The sequence below is a fragment of the Sprattus sprattus genome (genome assembly GCF_963457725.1).
Source record: "Sprattus sprattus genome assembly, chromosome: 14".
Taxonomy (NCBI): Eukaryota; Metazoa; Chordata; class Actinopteri; order Clupeiformes; family Clupeidae; genus Sprattus; species Sprattus sprattus.
In genome coordinates, this window is record NC_137912.1 from 15,394,025 (window position 1) to 15,408,430 (window position 14,406).

General features: G+C 49.9%; 1 protein-coding gene across 1 annotated transcript in view; it reads left to right on the forward strand.

Moving 5' to 3' along the window:
- The window catches only part of plxna4 (plexin A4), a gene marked incomplete at its 5' end in the record, with an annotated part of 214,935 nt that overhangs the window by 179,883 nt on the left and 20,646 nt on the right, over positions 1–14,406 (forward strand). The window contains 4 exons of the mRNA XM_080850971.1: positions 5,012–5,078; positions 7,449–7,595; positions 8,973–9,132; positions 13,468–13,571. Coding sequence (XP_080707097.1) covers positions 5,012–5,078; positions 7,449–7,595; positions 8,973–9,132; positions 13,468–13,571 — 478 coding nt within the window. The remainder of the gene's footprint in view (positions 1–5,011; positions 5,079–7,448; positions 7,596–8,972; positions 9,133–13,467; positions 13,572–14,406) is intronic.

Consider the following 14,406-nt stretch of genomic DNA (forward strand, 5'->3'; position numbering starts at 1 on the left):
GACGCCTGAACGGCATCATGGTCTTTCCACACATCCATATCAGGGCCCATATGGCTTTGTAAATTCCCATGTGGTCCATACCTGTCCCATATAAACACATTAACCAGGCAATCTCTGTTTGCCAGAGACAAACACATGCCTTCAATGATATAGATGTGTGCCACCCTTGTCCTCTGTGCCATTCTCATGATACATTAATGAAACATTAATTATGTCCCACAACGGCACCCATAGGAAGCCACGCGGGGCCATCAAACAAAACTGACAGCTCGAAAGCACCTCACTTCACGGCAGCTGATTTTAATGACAGCTTTGATCATCAGGGAGTGATTAATTCGGCCTGTTGCAAACAGGTAAACAGGTAAGATAAATCACAGCCAGAGTTAGCGGCGTTACAGTGAGGCAAACTAAAGGCAAGATTCTCCAGTCTTGGCTCGAACTCCATCAGATAGTGAGAAAGAAAGAAAGCAGTGTTGGAAAGCGTGGGGAGGGCGGGAGGCAGGCAGAGGACAAACGCTCCCCACCAAAGTCACCCTGCTCTGGGGGCACTTGAGGAGACGGCTGCTGCTAAGCACAGCCAAGGCCTGGCCCCGATGGCTCTCCTGTGATTGCTACTTGCTCAGGACTCGCTAACCTGCTTTTGATAATTAGCCACTCTGGAAATGCGTCCAGGTCCCTTTGTAATTTAGCAAGAAGTGACCAAAGTGCCCGTCGTACATCCCTGTTGAATCATGCCATTTTTGAAATGACATTAACCCCCCACTCTCACCCCAACTCGAAGGCTCCCTCTCTAATCACTCAGAATGTCCTCCCGACTGTCCTCCAACCCCAAAACTAGACAACTGCGCCTCTGATATCCCAGGGTGCACTGCTTCTTGGACCTTGCGCTCCACCACAAGGTTCCTGTCAGGGCTGCACTGCCTGCCCAACAAAGCACGACACACAGGCAATCAGCCATGCAGGGAAGGCTTTATCTGTTGTCCGAAATAATTCATACTCGTTCTCTTCATCTTCCCATCCTCTCTCTACTCTCTACTCTCTCTCTCTCCCTCTCTTTTTTGTTCTCCCTGTGATTGTGATTGCTAAATCAATGCTTAAAATGCATAAGCGCAGGATGTTGTTGGCAGGATCTCCAGCCCCCCCAACCACCCACCCCCCCCCCCCCCCCCCTTCCTTTCTTGGCATGGGAGGAATGGGCGCCCGGACGCTGGCGTTTTTCTCTGCAGTTCCCCATCTGTCTCATCTCAACCTGAGCTAAAACGCGCGAGCGGGCGCGCTAACTAACGAGAGGCTTCCACAACCATCTGTCGCATTCCCGCGCTCTCTCCATCTTCCTCCTCCTCCTCTTCCTTCTCTCTCTCTCTCTCTCCTGCCTCTCCTTTCTCACTTACTCATTCCCACCCTCCCTCCCTTCATCCCTCCTTCCTTCGTTGCTCTCCTCCTCTCCTGTCCTCTTCTCTGCTCTCCACTACTCGTCTCACCAAAATAACCTCTCCCACGGCCCTCGTTCTTGAGGCGTGGTTCATTAATAAGGATGATCGATCCCTCCGCGTCCCTCTATATTTTAGTCTGCAGCAGTCCTAGAGGCCTCTTAGAGCAGCATGTACACACGGAAGTGGCACACAAGCTCTTCTGTTGAAAACACAGCAACGCACAAATACTCGACGGTGCACGGAAGCAGTCATGATCTAATAAACATGCAACACACACATGCCCTGACAGACCTGAACAGAAACAACTCCTCACACACACACACACACACACACACACACACACTTTAATACACCGAGTCACACACGAATAACGATGTGCAATGGGCCTGTGATTATGCTTTGGGGATTATCGGTGGTGATGGAGGATGAGGTGGGGGAGTGAGGGAGGGGTAGAGGGGGGGGGGGGGGGCACAGGGGTAACGCAGTCGGTTTCCAGCGTCGAGTCAGACGGCCAATCTTCTCGGCGTGAGCCCGAGTGGGAAATTGAAATCATTTCTGACTTCAAGCTGTGCTTCCATAACACATGTGATTTAAGGAGGAGGGGGAGGGGGGGTGCACCAGTGTTTGCAGCTGCCTGTTTGCTTAAGAGAACCCCCTATCGCCGCCACCACCACCCCTTATTTTTCAGGGGGATTCAGCTCAGTGTCAGTGAATGTGCCAGCAACACAGGGAGTCTGTGGAACATCCCCTCCCCTTTTCCCACAGGAGGCGAAAAAGAGAGGGAACAACAGACAGCGAGAGAGAGAGTGAGAGAGTAAGAAAAAGAGACAGGGGGAAGGAAATAATAAGGAGGGACACCGACACCACGTAGGCCCGCCATGGATATATGACCGAAAGCTTATCTGCAGCTAGCAGCAAAAGCCACAGAGGAAAACACATTAACGCTCATGAATGAATTAGCGCAACACATGTAATATTAATCATTGAACACGCTGCAGTGCTGGTCTTGGTGTTTCATACCAAGCACCGGCGCGTGATTTACCACAGCGCTCGGTTACGAGAGGCTCTTAAAGGATGATGGGAGAGTGTCGAGGCGGTGTCAGGGCGACGGTAGCCATGGCTTTGGCTGGGATGGAGGGGCGATGGCAACGGGGTGACGCAGCTGGTGCCGAGATGAGACAGGAGATTCATGGTGCCATCTGGTTTATGGGCCGTGGCCTTGCTTGACATACTGATGCCCCATGCCCACATCTGCGGTGGCATGGCCGTCCCGTTGGCATCGCATTCCTGTGGAAAATGGCGGCATAGTCATGGTTCACGAAGCACCTACAATCTCTTTTCCCAGTCTCATCTTCTCTTTTATCATTTCCGTGTCTTTGTCTCACTCTCTCTCTTTCTCTCTCTCTCTCTTTTTCCTCTTTCTCTCTCTCTCTCTCTCTCTCTCTCTATTCTCCCTTCTCCCTATGCTCTGTCCCTCTCTGCGTTGTATGCCAAGCGCTGTGTAGTGCCAGCACTAGCGCAATGCTACACTCCCTCGACGTTGCAGAAACGCAGCATCCTGGATCAGAGTTAACACTGAATAGTTGCGGCGCTCACTGCAGAAATGTGTGTGTGTGTGTGTGTGTGTGTGTGTGTGTGTGTGTGTGCGTCGGCCCGTTGCGGCCCCTCCTTGGGGGTCACGCATGAGAGCGGCAGCTGCGCCCCGGCCAGAGCAGGTAATTACAACGGGACTCTAAACAACAGCAGTACTAAAGCACTCGAGGTGGCCAGGAATAAAAGACAAGGTGAATACAAGAAGAGGGGGAAAAAAAAGCTAGTCAGATCTCCTCCTCCCTCTATTCTTCTCACACTCTCTCACTCAACCTCTCCCTCTTTTCTCTCGCTCTCTCTCTTTCTCTCTGCAGGGACGCGCTCCCTCCTCCCCTCCCTCCTTCCCTCACCCGCTAAGTTCTTTTCTTCTTCTTTTCTTTGGAAAAAAAAAGAATTGTCCCGCTGATGACGGGGATAAATCAGCGAGCGGTGGAGATCGGTCGGAGGTGTGCATGATTACAGAGGAGACAAGACGGAGGGAGAATGGATGGAGGATGGGGGAAGGAGCGAAGGAGTGAAGGAGTGAAGGCAAAGTGTTGAGGCGGGCAGTGTAGGGATGTGGATGGGGGGGTGTTTGGGAGCAGAGAAAGAGGGAAAGACATGAAAGGAAAGATGAAACGTGACCCCGTTGACCTCTCTGGATGAGGACTCTCATTTTGGGCGGCGGCAGCGGTGGTTGGCGGTGGCGGCAGAGGCCTATGAAAGTGTGGCGGCAGAACAAGAGGAAGTTAATCCCCTCCAGGTGTGGCGCTGCCAACTCACACACGCACGAGAGGGGGGTGCCAGCTCATTGGCATGGATACCCCATAAACCCCCCCCTATGTGTCCCCCAACCTCCCCCTACGCCCCAAAACCCCCCGCCAACCCCCCCCCCCCACTGCAGGAGCTCCAGAAGAGCCTCTGAAATAGGGTGGGGAGGGAGGGGTGTGTGCAGGTGGCAGCTGAAACAGTGGGGCACGGGGGCCACTCAGGCATCCCAAACCCCCCCCCCCCCCCCCCCCCCCTCCTTTCTCCAGCAAACACACACGATGCACACAATAGCCTAATCCTGAAATATTGATGCCCATTGCCATGGCTCACTGAGGGATGGGATCCTTGGAAGATTACCCACACCCCACTGCACAACCCCCCGCCCACCCTCCCCCCAAACTTTGTGTATGAGGATATCCGATCTCCACCTCTCTAATTTCACCCCCTCCCATTCTGCTATTATACCATAATCACATATGCATAACAGCCACTGAGACAGCCCCCCTGCTGCCCTGTCCCCACTTTTGGGATGGCAGGGTGGGATGTGTGTGAGAGAGAGCTTGTGTGTGTGTACGCGTGTGAATGGGTGTGTGTTTGTGCCCAGTTGCCCATCCCAGCACAATAACCATCCCCCCCCCCCACCCCACACACCCCCCAAACAGCCCATTCACTGGCCTCCCATTGTAATAGGATCTGTTTTCTCTGCGCGAGTTAATAACAAGGCTAGTGTTATTACACGCTGTCTGAGGCCCGACTGACATCAATCCTCCGGGATCACATAAAGGCCTTTTAATTGGTTCGCCCGCATCAAAGCCACGTAGATTATGTGCTCAGCCCCGGGCACGACCGGGGATGACGGCTGTGGCGCTCAGATCAACCACCGCAGCACTTACTCAGACCGGGAGAGGTTGCTGCAATTACACTTCACTCTGTGTCACAATGAAAAATCCCCAACTTATCGTCATGGTGGTGATGTCTGTAACCGGTAACAACACTAAGTCAAAGGTTCAGTTACCAATAGTCTCTCCGGAGGGCCAAGAGTTTGCCTCCCCACTTAGCATTGAAGCCTTCAGGTGTTCAACTGATAGACGCTGGAGGATCCTGAAAGGTTCCACATTGTTATTGGTTGTAACAGTAAGGAACCCTCTAAGAGACATCTCAGGAGCGTTCATTTTGAAATCATGAAAGCTTTTGAATTTAGGTGATGACAACCTTCTGTATTTTTTTCTCCTTTGCAGGACAGAGTCCGTGGCCGAGAAGATGCTGACCAATTGGTTCACGTTCCTGCTGTACAAGTTCCTAAAGGTGAGAGGGACTTTTGAGGAGGCTTTGGGATGGTTCGGCCTAATCAATCCCATACTGTACCAAGGCCATTCAGTTCCAAAGAGGAGCTCAAAGACAGAAGTTAGCTTTAACTCAGTAACTGCCCCCCTGGCCAGGAGAGGTGATGAGAGAGATGAGGGGGGCAGGGCAGAGGCACTGATGTAGCACTGTGTCTCTGTGTGGGCACAAGATTTGTGTGTGTGTGTGTGTGTATGTGAATGTGAATGTGTGTATTTCAAGATTTGTGTGTGTATGTGTGTGTGTGTGTGGTGTCAGGGGACAGGAAGCTTGCTGACTCCTGTATTTTAAAAGGGCTGTAATGAGCCAGCAGACTCTCTGCTTCCCTCAAAACACATCTAATCACTTTAGCTATCAGCACGGGGGAGAGGAGTAATTCAGACTCTCTCTCTCTCTCTCTCTCTCTCTCTCTCTCTCTCTCTCTCTCTCTCTCTCTCTCTCTGTCTCTCTCTCTCTCTCTCCTCTGCTCACCTCTGCCTCTGCAGTATTCTTGTCCTTACCACTTCTCACTGTTTTCCTTTCATCTATTCTGTCCGCTTAAATGGAGGTCATGTGGAGTTTAATATGTGTGTGTATGTGTGTGTGTGCATATGTGTTTGTGCGTATGTGTGTGTGCGCACATACAAATATGTGTGTGTTTTCACGTACATGTGTGTGTGTCTGTGGCACCTTGTTATGGAGATGTCCACGTCTTAAGCTACATGAGTCATGTGTCTCCATGGATAATGCGCTGCATGATTATGCGATTTAGGCAGTCGCATGGTGTTATAGAACTCATGCGCCATGCAGGCAGACAAACCTTTTTGGCATTCATACCGCATCCAAACAAACAAATCACTGGTGGTGCTACAGCTGCAGCTCACTGCCTCTAGCTTTGTCCCTGGCTTGTCATCTGTATCTATATCTTCTCCATTCATCTGTGCTGGAAGGCCTGGGTCACTGACCATGGCTCGGCGGCCATTACGGCTCTAAAGGGGAAGGCCATGTTGGGCAGGGAGATGAGAGGAGAGATGCAGCAACTCCACTCAGACAGACCCCAGAGGGTCGTCCACATCTGCAGCTGCTACTTGCTGACACACACAAACACACACACACACACACACACACACACACACACACACTCTCTTTCTCTCTCTCTCTCTGTCCCTTTCTTTTTCACGTACAAACACACACTCTCTTGTTCTCTCTCTGTCTCTCTCTTTTTCACACTAATACACACACACTCTTTTTCTCTCTCTCTCTCTGTCCCTTTCTCTTTCACACACTCACACACACACCCACACAAAGACAAACACACACACAAACACACACACATACTGTAAATTAGGATGCGCACCACACCTACATTGCATAGCATACAGTGGTGATCCATCTTTGGGCTTTAATCAGGCCTCTGTAGGTGTACACCCGTAAATGAGTCCCATCTGACTGATGGCTCCCTCCTCCCCTCCACCTGTCACTCTCCCTCCCTCTGAACGTCTCTCTCTCTCTCCTTCTCTCTCTCTCTGCACTTTCCTGACTACCCACCTAAGCCTCTCTCTGCCTCTACCTGTCCCTTCTCTCCCCTCTGCCTGTCTCCTCTGTCCCCTCTGCCTGGCCCTTCCTCTTTCTCTTTATAGAGCAATGGAGAAACGTTATAAACCACGTTAAAGTCACGCCAATGACACAAGTGTAGATGAGTCCAGCCCATCAAGTTCTTACATTGGCCTGTTTACTGTCTGTACCTCACCTCAGTGACTCCTGGAAACTAATGAGTGATGGCACTGAGAAAAACAACTGACTCTCATTCACCTCCTCCATCAGGATAGGCACACTCATTTATTATGATGTTGTCCCCCCTTGCTGTCAATCAACCTCCCATTTGTTTTTGTTATGTTTTTACTTTTTTTTTGGGGGGGGGGGGGGGGGGGGGTAGTAGTCTTGGCTTAGACAAATGATGTTGTGGAGGTGACACTGCAGTGAAGTTTTTTTTAGTTTTTGCTGCATTGGCCTTGAGCCCGTGGGTATGCAGACTACTTAAGCCAGCTCCGCTGTTTACCTCTCAGCCAAATATAGCAGGTAGCGACGACCAAAGAGCCGCTGCTTCTCAAAGCGACCTGTATCCATGCCAGCTTTGGGGCTTGAGTGGCGAGCAAGCCGGGGCGAAAATGCCCAAATGGTACCCGCAGAGAAAATCACTTCAGCAGCATGAGAACATCCATCTGAATGTAATTTCCATTTCCAGCGTACAAGTGGGAGTAAAAAGGACCTGTGCTTTTAGGCTCTGGGAGTGACAGAGAGAGTGACTTTCTGTGTGTCTGTGTGTGTGTGTGTGTGTGTGTGTGTGTGTTTCAGGAGTGTGCCGGCGAGCCCCTCTTCTCCCTGTTCTGTGCCATCAAGCAGCAGATGGAGAAGGGCCCCATCGACAACATCACCGGAGAGGCCCGCTACTCCCTCAGCGAGGACAAGCTCATCCGACAGCAGATCGACTACAAGATTTTGGTAGGGTCCAACATCCTCATTGAGACTCAATGCACCCCCCAAGCAGAGGTCATGATTGGCTGATTGTGATGGGTGCTGTTGCTATGAGGGGTTTAAGAGAATTTCATTAAGGAGTTTTGACCTTACGATGGGAAATTGGCTTAATCTGTGGTGATTGACCCCTAAGTGAACCGTGATTCATTTGTTGACATGAACTGGTGTGTGTGTGTGTGTGTGTGTGTGTGTGTATCTGTGTGTGTGAGTGTGTGTGTGTGTGTGTGTCTGTGTGTGTCTGTGTGTGTGTTTGTGTGTGTGTGTGTGTGTGTGTGTGTGTGTGTCTGTGTGTGTGTGTGTGTGTGTGTGTGTGTGTGTGTGTAGAGAGATGCAGCCAGCCTGATTAGAGATTCTGTAGCAGGATGTTGTTTACCATGAGATGAGACTGCTCTGCATTCAGAGCTGGTGCTGTGAGGACCTGCTCTGAGAGGGAGTGAGAGAAAGACACAGACAAACAGCATCAAACCTGATCTCACATCTCCCACACTGACTGCAGAGCAGAGCAGAACATCACAGCTATCAGAAAGACGTTGTGTTCCTTAGAGGACAAAGACATTTGGTTATTTTCGTATCCCGATCTAACGGACGGAGAGCGATAGCGATAGAAGCCCTGATATTCCTTGACTTTGAAAGTCATAGTCTGGGAGTGTGCAGTCAGTGACTTTCCAATTCCGGGAGAATATACTCATCTTCTGTCTGGTCTTTTACAAGGGGCGCTTATAGCCACATGATGGAGTACAGTGGCTGCACATAGCGGCTCGGAGGAAAGCCATAAAATTATTTATTCACTCTTTTTCGCCGCGGCTGTCCACGCTAGCCGACCGTGTAATTACGTCTGCGGACAAGCGGCACAGCGTGGCGGCAATCATCATCATCCTCATCCTCGACGCCATCGTCATTATCATCACCACAAAAGACGAATGACGACTATGATGATGATAATTAGCCGCTTAATTGCAGGGCGATGACTCAGGTTAGCGAACGATGTCAGATCCCCTGCAGTGGCCCGTTGACTGGATACCTTTTTTCTCACCTTACAATGCAATTACAGGGGGAACTTCACCTGCCATTGCTGACAGTTGAAAGTGTTACTGTTGGAAATCCATCTATTTTATAGATTCACATCACGTGTGTTCAATGAATGAGTTAAATGAAAGGATGTGTATGGCTCTGCTTCAGAAATCCCTCCCCCCCCAAAAAAATTGACAGAGACGACCATGGATTTCATTTGAATGTCTTAATTTCTTTTTTACCACAAATTTAAGACAAGTTCCGTGTTATCCAAATATTTCACTCAGTTTATGATTGACTGAAATGAGCTGCTTTTTCTTCACTCTGCTGTAGGTGGTGAACTGCATTCATCCAGACAACGAGAAGAGCCCAGAGATCCAGGTGAAGGTGCTCAACTGCGACACCATCAGCCAGGTGAAGGAGAAGATCCTGGACGCCGTCTACAAGAACGTCCCCTACTCGCACCGCCAGAAGGCCTCCGACATGGATCTGGGTGAGGAGGGGTCACTCACACACACGCACGCACGCACGGACGCACGCACGCACGCGCGCACACACACACACACACACACACACACACACACACACACACACACACACACACACACACACACACACACACACACATACACACACAACCCTCAACATGATCACAAGTGCCAAGCATTAAACGTCCGCTTGCTTTTATATCCACTGCTTAACCTGCACAGCTGTTAATGGACACAAGGTCAGGCAAGATTGCCCCCTCACTTTTCCGAAGCATCCTCCACAACGGTGCACAGACGGCTAAGAAAGACAGTGAAATGTCTTGGCCACTCATCTCCAGCTCTGAACAACAGATGGGCAGACAGGATGAGAGCCGTGATCATTGGCATCAGGGTCCATCAAAGAGCTGTCTGTCTGCAGGAAAGATAAGAGTAAAGGGTCAGAAAATCGCTAGCGCTCTGTTTTGACAAGGATGCCCCCGTTCAGCAGTTATGGGGCCTACGAGCGGAGTGAACAACGGCCCGCGCCTCGCCATTTAAAGAGCAACGTTGGGTTTTAAACGGCGGAGGAAATGCAGCTGGAGGTCTTCCTTTTCTCTTCCGCTCCTCTTGACTCTGGTTAAAGTAGCAGACTCAGCAACCTCCCATTCAGAGCAGGTGGCCTTTCACTCTGGCTATCGACATACGGGGGTGGGGGGTGAGGCCTTGTAATGACGGAGAGACTCGGCCCTGGCTTGAAGGGTTGTTTAGCGCGCTCTCAGCTCTTAGCTCGCGTTCGCTGGCTGGCTCACTTGTGTATTTGCCGTGATTGCTCTTTCCTGCAAAACTCCTGCATCGATTTTTTTTTTCTTTCCTCCCCCAAGCCAAGTCGAGTGGCCCCCCGATCTGGCCATTGATCAGGCAATCAGTCAGGTTAGCTGGAACTCCAGATCAGTGGGAGGTGCCTTTCAAGGTGACCAGCTCTCTCTCTCCCTCTCTCTCCCTCTCTCTTTCTCCACCTCTCCTCTCTCTATTTCTCTCTCCCTCTCTCTCTCTCTCTCTTTCTCTCCACCCCTCCTTTTCTCTTTCTATCTCTCCCTCTCTCTCTCTCCCTCTCTCTCTCACTTTCTCACTGCCTCATGGGAAGAAAAAGGCTGCTTTTGGTCTCTGACTTTCCCCTCCTTAAATGCTTCACAACCTTGACTGGTTCATCTAGTAGATGTGACGTGTAAAACCAACAAAAAATGTAAAAGTGTCCCAATCCCAATCCATGCTAATAAATGACTTGTTCAGCTGGCCATATAACTGGATATAACTGGACTCCTTCTGTGAGATGACACAGGCGCTACTCACCCGCTCCCACTTATCTTCCCGTGTCTACAACTGGGGTCTAAGAGTGTGTGTGTGTGTGTGTGTGTGTGTGTGTGTGTGTGTGTGCTCGCTTTCTGTTGGGCCTCAGATGCCAGTAAACAAGTCACATTTTTTATGGATTACTATATCACTCCCTCTCCCCCTCTTACCTATTTTTTTTTGGTGCTGTTTTTTCCTTTGTCTTTTTCTTTGGAGAAATAGCATATTTATAGGCTGCCGTGGAGCGATGATAGTGTTTCCACAAGGGGGAATGTCAGGGCGATAAGTGACGAAATTGTTTTAGGCCTTTTGACGAGCGCTGGCTCTGTGAAATTGTTTTATGGGCCCCGGCGGGCCGTGTGCGCGTTGCTTTATTATTCTTTTATTACGAGCGAGAATTGGAGGATTTTTTTTCAACCTTTTTTGTTCTCATCTGGGGTAGACTCAGTTAGAGCTGGATTCTGTCAGGGGGGGCTTGACGTTTAGGCGGGAGGAGGGGTGGTCCGAGGGGAGATGAGAAGATTTGTGTTTGTGTGTGTGTATCTGTGTGTGTGTGTGTTTGTTTGTGTATGTTGTGAGGGTGTGCATGTACGTGGGGTACGTGTGTGTGTGTGTGTGTGTGTGTGAAAGTGTGAGCGTTTGTGTGTGTGAAAGTGTGTGTGTGGAAGTGTGAGCGCGTGTGTGTGTGTGTGCGTGCATGTATGTGTGTGTGTGTGGAAGTGTGAGCATGTGTGTGTGTGTGTGTTTGTGTGTTGAGAAGAAGTGCTTGTTTGACAATAAAGCATCTCAACAAAAGAGGAAAAGCGGAAGCTGGACTGGGAGAGAGGGGGATTCTTGGCATTCCTTGAAACGCATGGCCCCGGCTCTCCAGGGTCCGGGCTCTGTTTCCCTCCGCCGTGATGCGGCGCTCCAGATAAAGATAATGGGATTGCGGCAGCCCCCTTCGCCCGTCTTTCCCCGCGCCCCCGGAACAAATTGGACAGGCGCGCCTCTGTCCCCGGCTTCGCTTTTAATTCTCCCTGTCACACTCGCCCACAGGGGCCCGCCGAGCAAGAGTGAAGGCTACAAGGTGTGAGAACAAAGCAGGAGTGGTGTGTGTGATGGAACTCACACACACACACACACACACACACACACACACACACACACACACACACAAACACCAAACACAACAGCCCCTTCTGAAATCTCTCCATCTCCCTCCTCACTCTTCTCCCGCCGATGCAGCATCAGCCCCCCCCCCCCCCCCTCTCTCCCTCTAGATTTTTCTCACCATATCTCTCTCAGTGTGGCATTGTGATCTGAAGTCACCTTCAACCCACCCCCTACACACACACACACACACACACACACACACACACACACACACACACAAACACACACCACCACTCCAGCCCTTCTCTTCTGTGGCCTCAAACTTCTTATCTTCATCCCCTGGTGTCACACAGCGAAAGAGAGCAGATTTGGGAATCAGGGCAATCTTCGCTTGCTCTGCTTTTTTTTTCATATTTCCACTCCGTTGTCTTCCTTTTCATTCTTTCTCTCCCTATCTTCCCCTCTCTCTCTCTATTTGTCCCTCTTTCTCTCCCTCTCCCTCTCTCTCTGGCACTGCTCCTTGCCTTTGTTTACTGTGCCCCTACTGCTGGCAAACCTCATTTGCATGTAGATGGAATGATGTACTGTACTGCTCAGTGCTAAGAGGAATCAAACAATAAGAAGCATTCCTGGGGATCTGACTCGTGACTTCGTCCTGAGACTCTGTCCCTCTTTTTTAGTTTCTTCCTTTCTTTTCTTTTGTCTCCTCTCTTCTTCCCTTCTGTTGTGTTTTCTTATTTAGTGATCTGAATGGCAGATATTTGGCTTTGGGGCTCTCGTCGCTACAGTTCCCAACACAATGACAATATGCCCATTCATATATAGACAAACCCACTTGAACAAAAGCAGGCTCCCCTGGCCTGACCTTGCTACTTTATGAGAGCAGATGCTTATTGTCACAAAGGGGTTTATTTTTTTAATGTTTTTTTTTGTTTTGTTTTATTGTATTTTATCAGACAAATTATTTTACTGAGGCAACTCAGTGTGCATTCTCTGGGGGGGGGTTACAAGGCGTTCGGAGGGGAGGATGGTGTAGAAGGGACCAGATTGTGTTCCATTTCTGCGGCGATCTGGGTAATAACAAAGAGCGGCGCGGCACGGCGGGGAAGCTTAGTGTGGTCGATGGGGTTGTTAGGACGGAGCGCCGCAGCCCGCTGCAGATGAAAAAGGAAGTGGCTTTCAGCGGCGGCTGTAATCACGCCAATCGATCCAGCCTTCCGAGCAGCCAGGGATCTCTAACAAAGAGCAGAGTGGGTGATTAATTTACCTCCTCTTTCTCCCTCTCTCTCGCCCCCTCTATCTCTCTCTCTGTCGCTCTTTTTTTCTCTCCACACCTCATTCTTCTCTGCTTGGAACAGCACCACCACACTCTCTCTCTCTTTCTGTTGCTCTCATTCCTTGTTTCTCTTAGAGTCTCCCTCCATCTCTCTCTCCCTCCCTCTTTTTCTGTTCCATTCTGCTTTGTAATCTCTAAGTGTGTCACTTTCTTTTCAAAAATAAAATATCTCCAATATCTCCTTGCTACACCAGCGGCAGCTTCACTGAAATCAGCGTCAAGTAAAATCTTCCGAAAACCCAAAAGTTAACATGCAGAAGGTTCGAGGGAAGGGTGGTTTTCAGGGCTTTGAGGCCCACAGATGAGCATCTTGGCTAGTACATGATGTGGAGCTGTTTAGCATAGCACACTCCATGGTCCCAAGCTTCAGTTCCACGTTTGCTGTCTTTGTCCTTCTTTTTTTTTGGTTCCCTTCTTCGCAGGATTGGTCGTGTTCCACTTTTGAGTCGTGTGTATTTACGGAGCAGTGTGACTTACTTTTCATCGGCTTGCAGTGGTTTACCTAAATGACCCTCTCTCTCTCTCTCTCTCTCTCTCTCTCCCTCCCTCTCTCTCTCTCTCTCTCTCACTCTCTCTCCTCCAGAATGGCGCCAGGGCAGAGGGGTACGCGTCATCCTGCAGGATGAGGACGTCACCACCAAGATAGAGAGCGACTGGAAGAGACTCAACATGCTGGCACACTACCAGGTACAGAACGGCCGCACTTCCCTCTCCCTGTTCGCCACCAAGCGTGAGGCGCCCCATTGCACGGTGACCTAAAAATATCACTGGTGCCTCTTTAACAAAGCCCAGGAATCAGATATAGAGGGGTCAGCTGAAGGTGTCATATGGACTTTTCTAGAATCGAGAGCTTGTGGATGGCTAATGGCCAGGTGAGTTTGAACAGAGAAGATGGGTCCCCATTAAGGCAGTCAATATGCTGGCTTCTAATGGGGAGAAATGATGGGCTCAACAAGCCATAGCTGAAGAAATGGTATTCTCTGGTGATATGGGAGAGAGAGGGAAAGAAAGAGGAAGAGAATGGAGAAGAGGCCAAGGGCATTGGTTTGATACCCAGGAATGCCCATACTGATGGGAATGAGCATCTGCACTGTACTGTCATTTGGTTTGATCCTGGCAATCACATTGAATCGTACCTCAAACTCATGCCCTAGGTTTATTTACGGTGTCTTACATGTTTTTGTGTTGTGTTGTGTGTGTGTGTTTATTCAGCTGATTCCGCTCCACCTCTGGTGCGCAATTTCTCAGGTCTTTTGGAGTTCAGCGCTGCGTTTGATGTGTGCGAATGTTCTCCAGGCACCGCTCATGTTTGTCTTTGTTTAAGAGGAGATGTTCGACTCCACCAATTGACAAGACGGAGCGCCACTGATTTAAAGAAAGACATCAAATAAATCACTCAATAAAGAAACCCCTCTTTCATTAACAGACAAAAAAAAAAAACACTTTGAATAAAAACCTGTGTTTTTGACGTGACTTTATGAAATGACAATCTTCCATGCCCCTGGGAGGGTAAAGCTAGTTC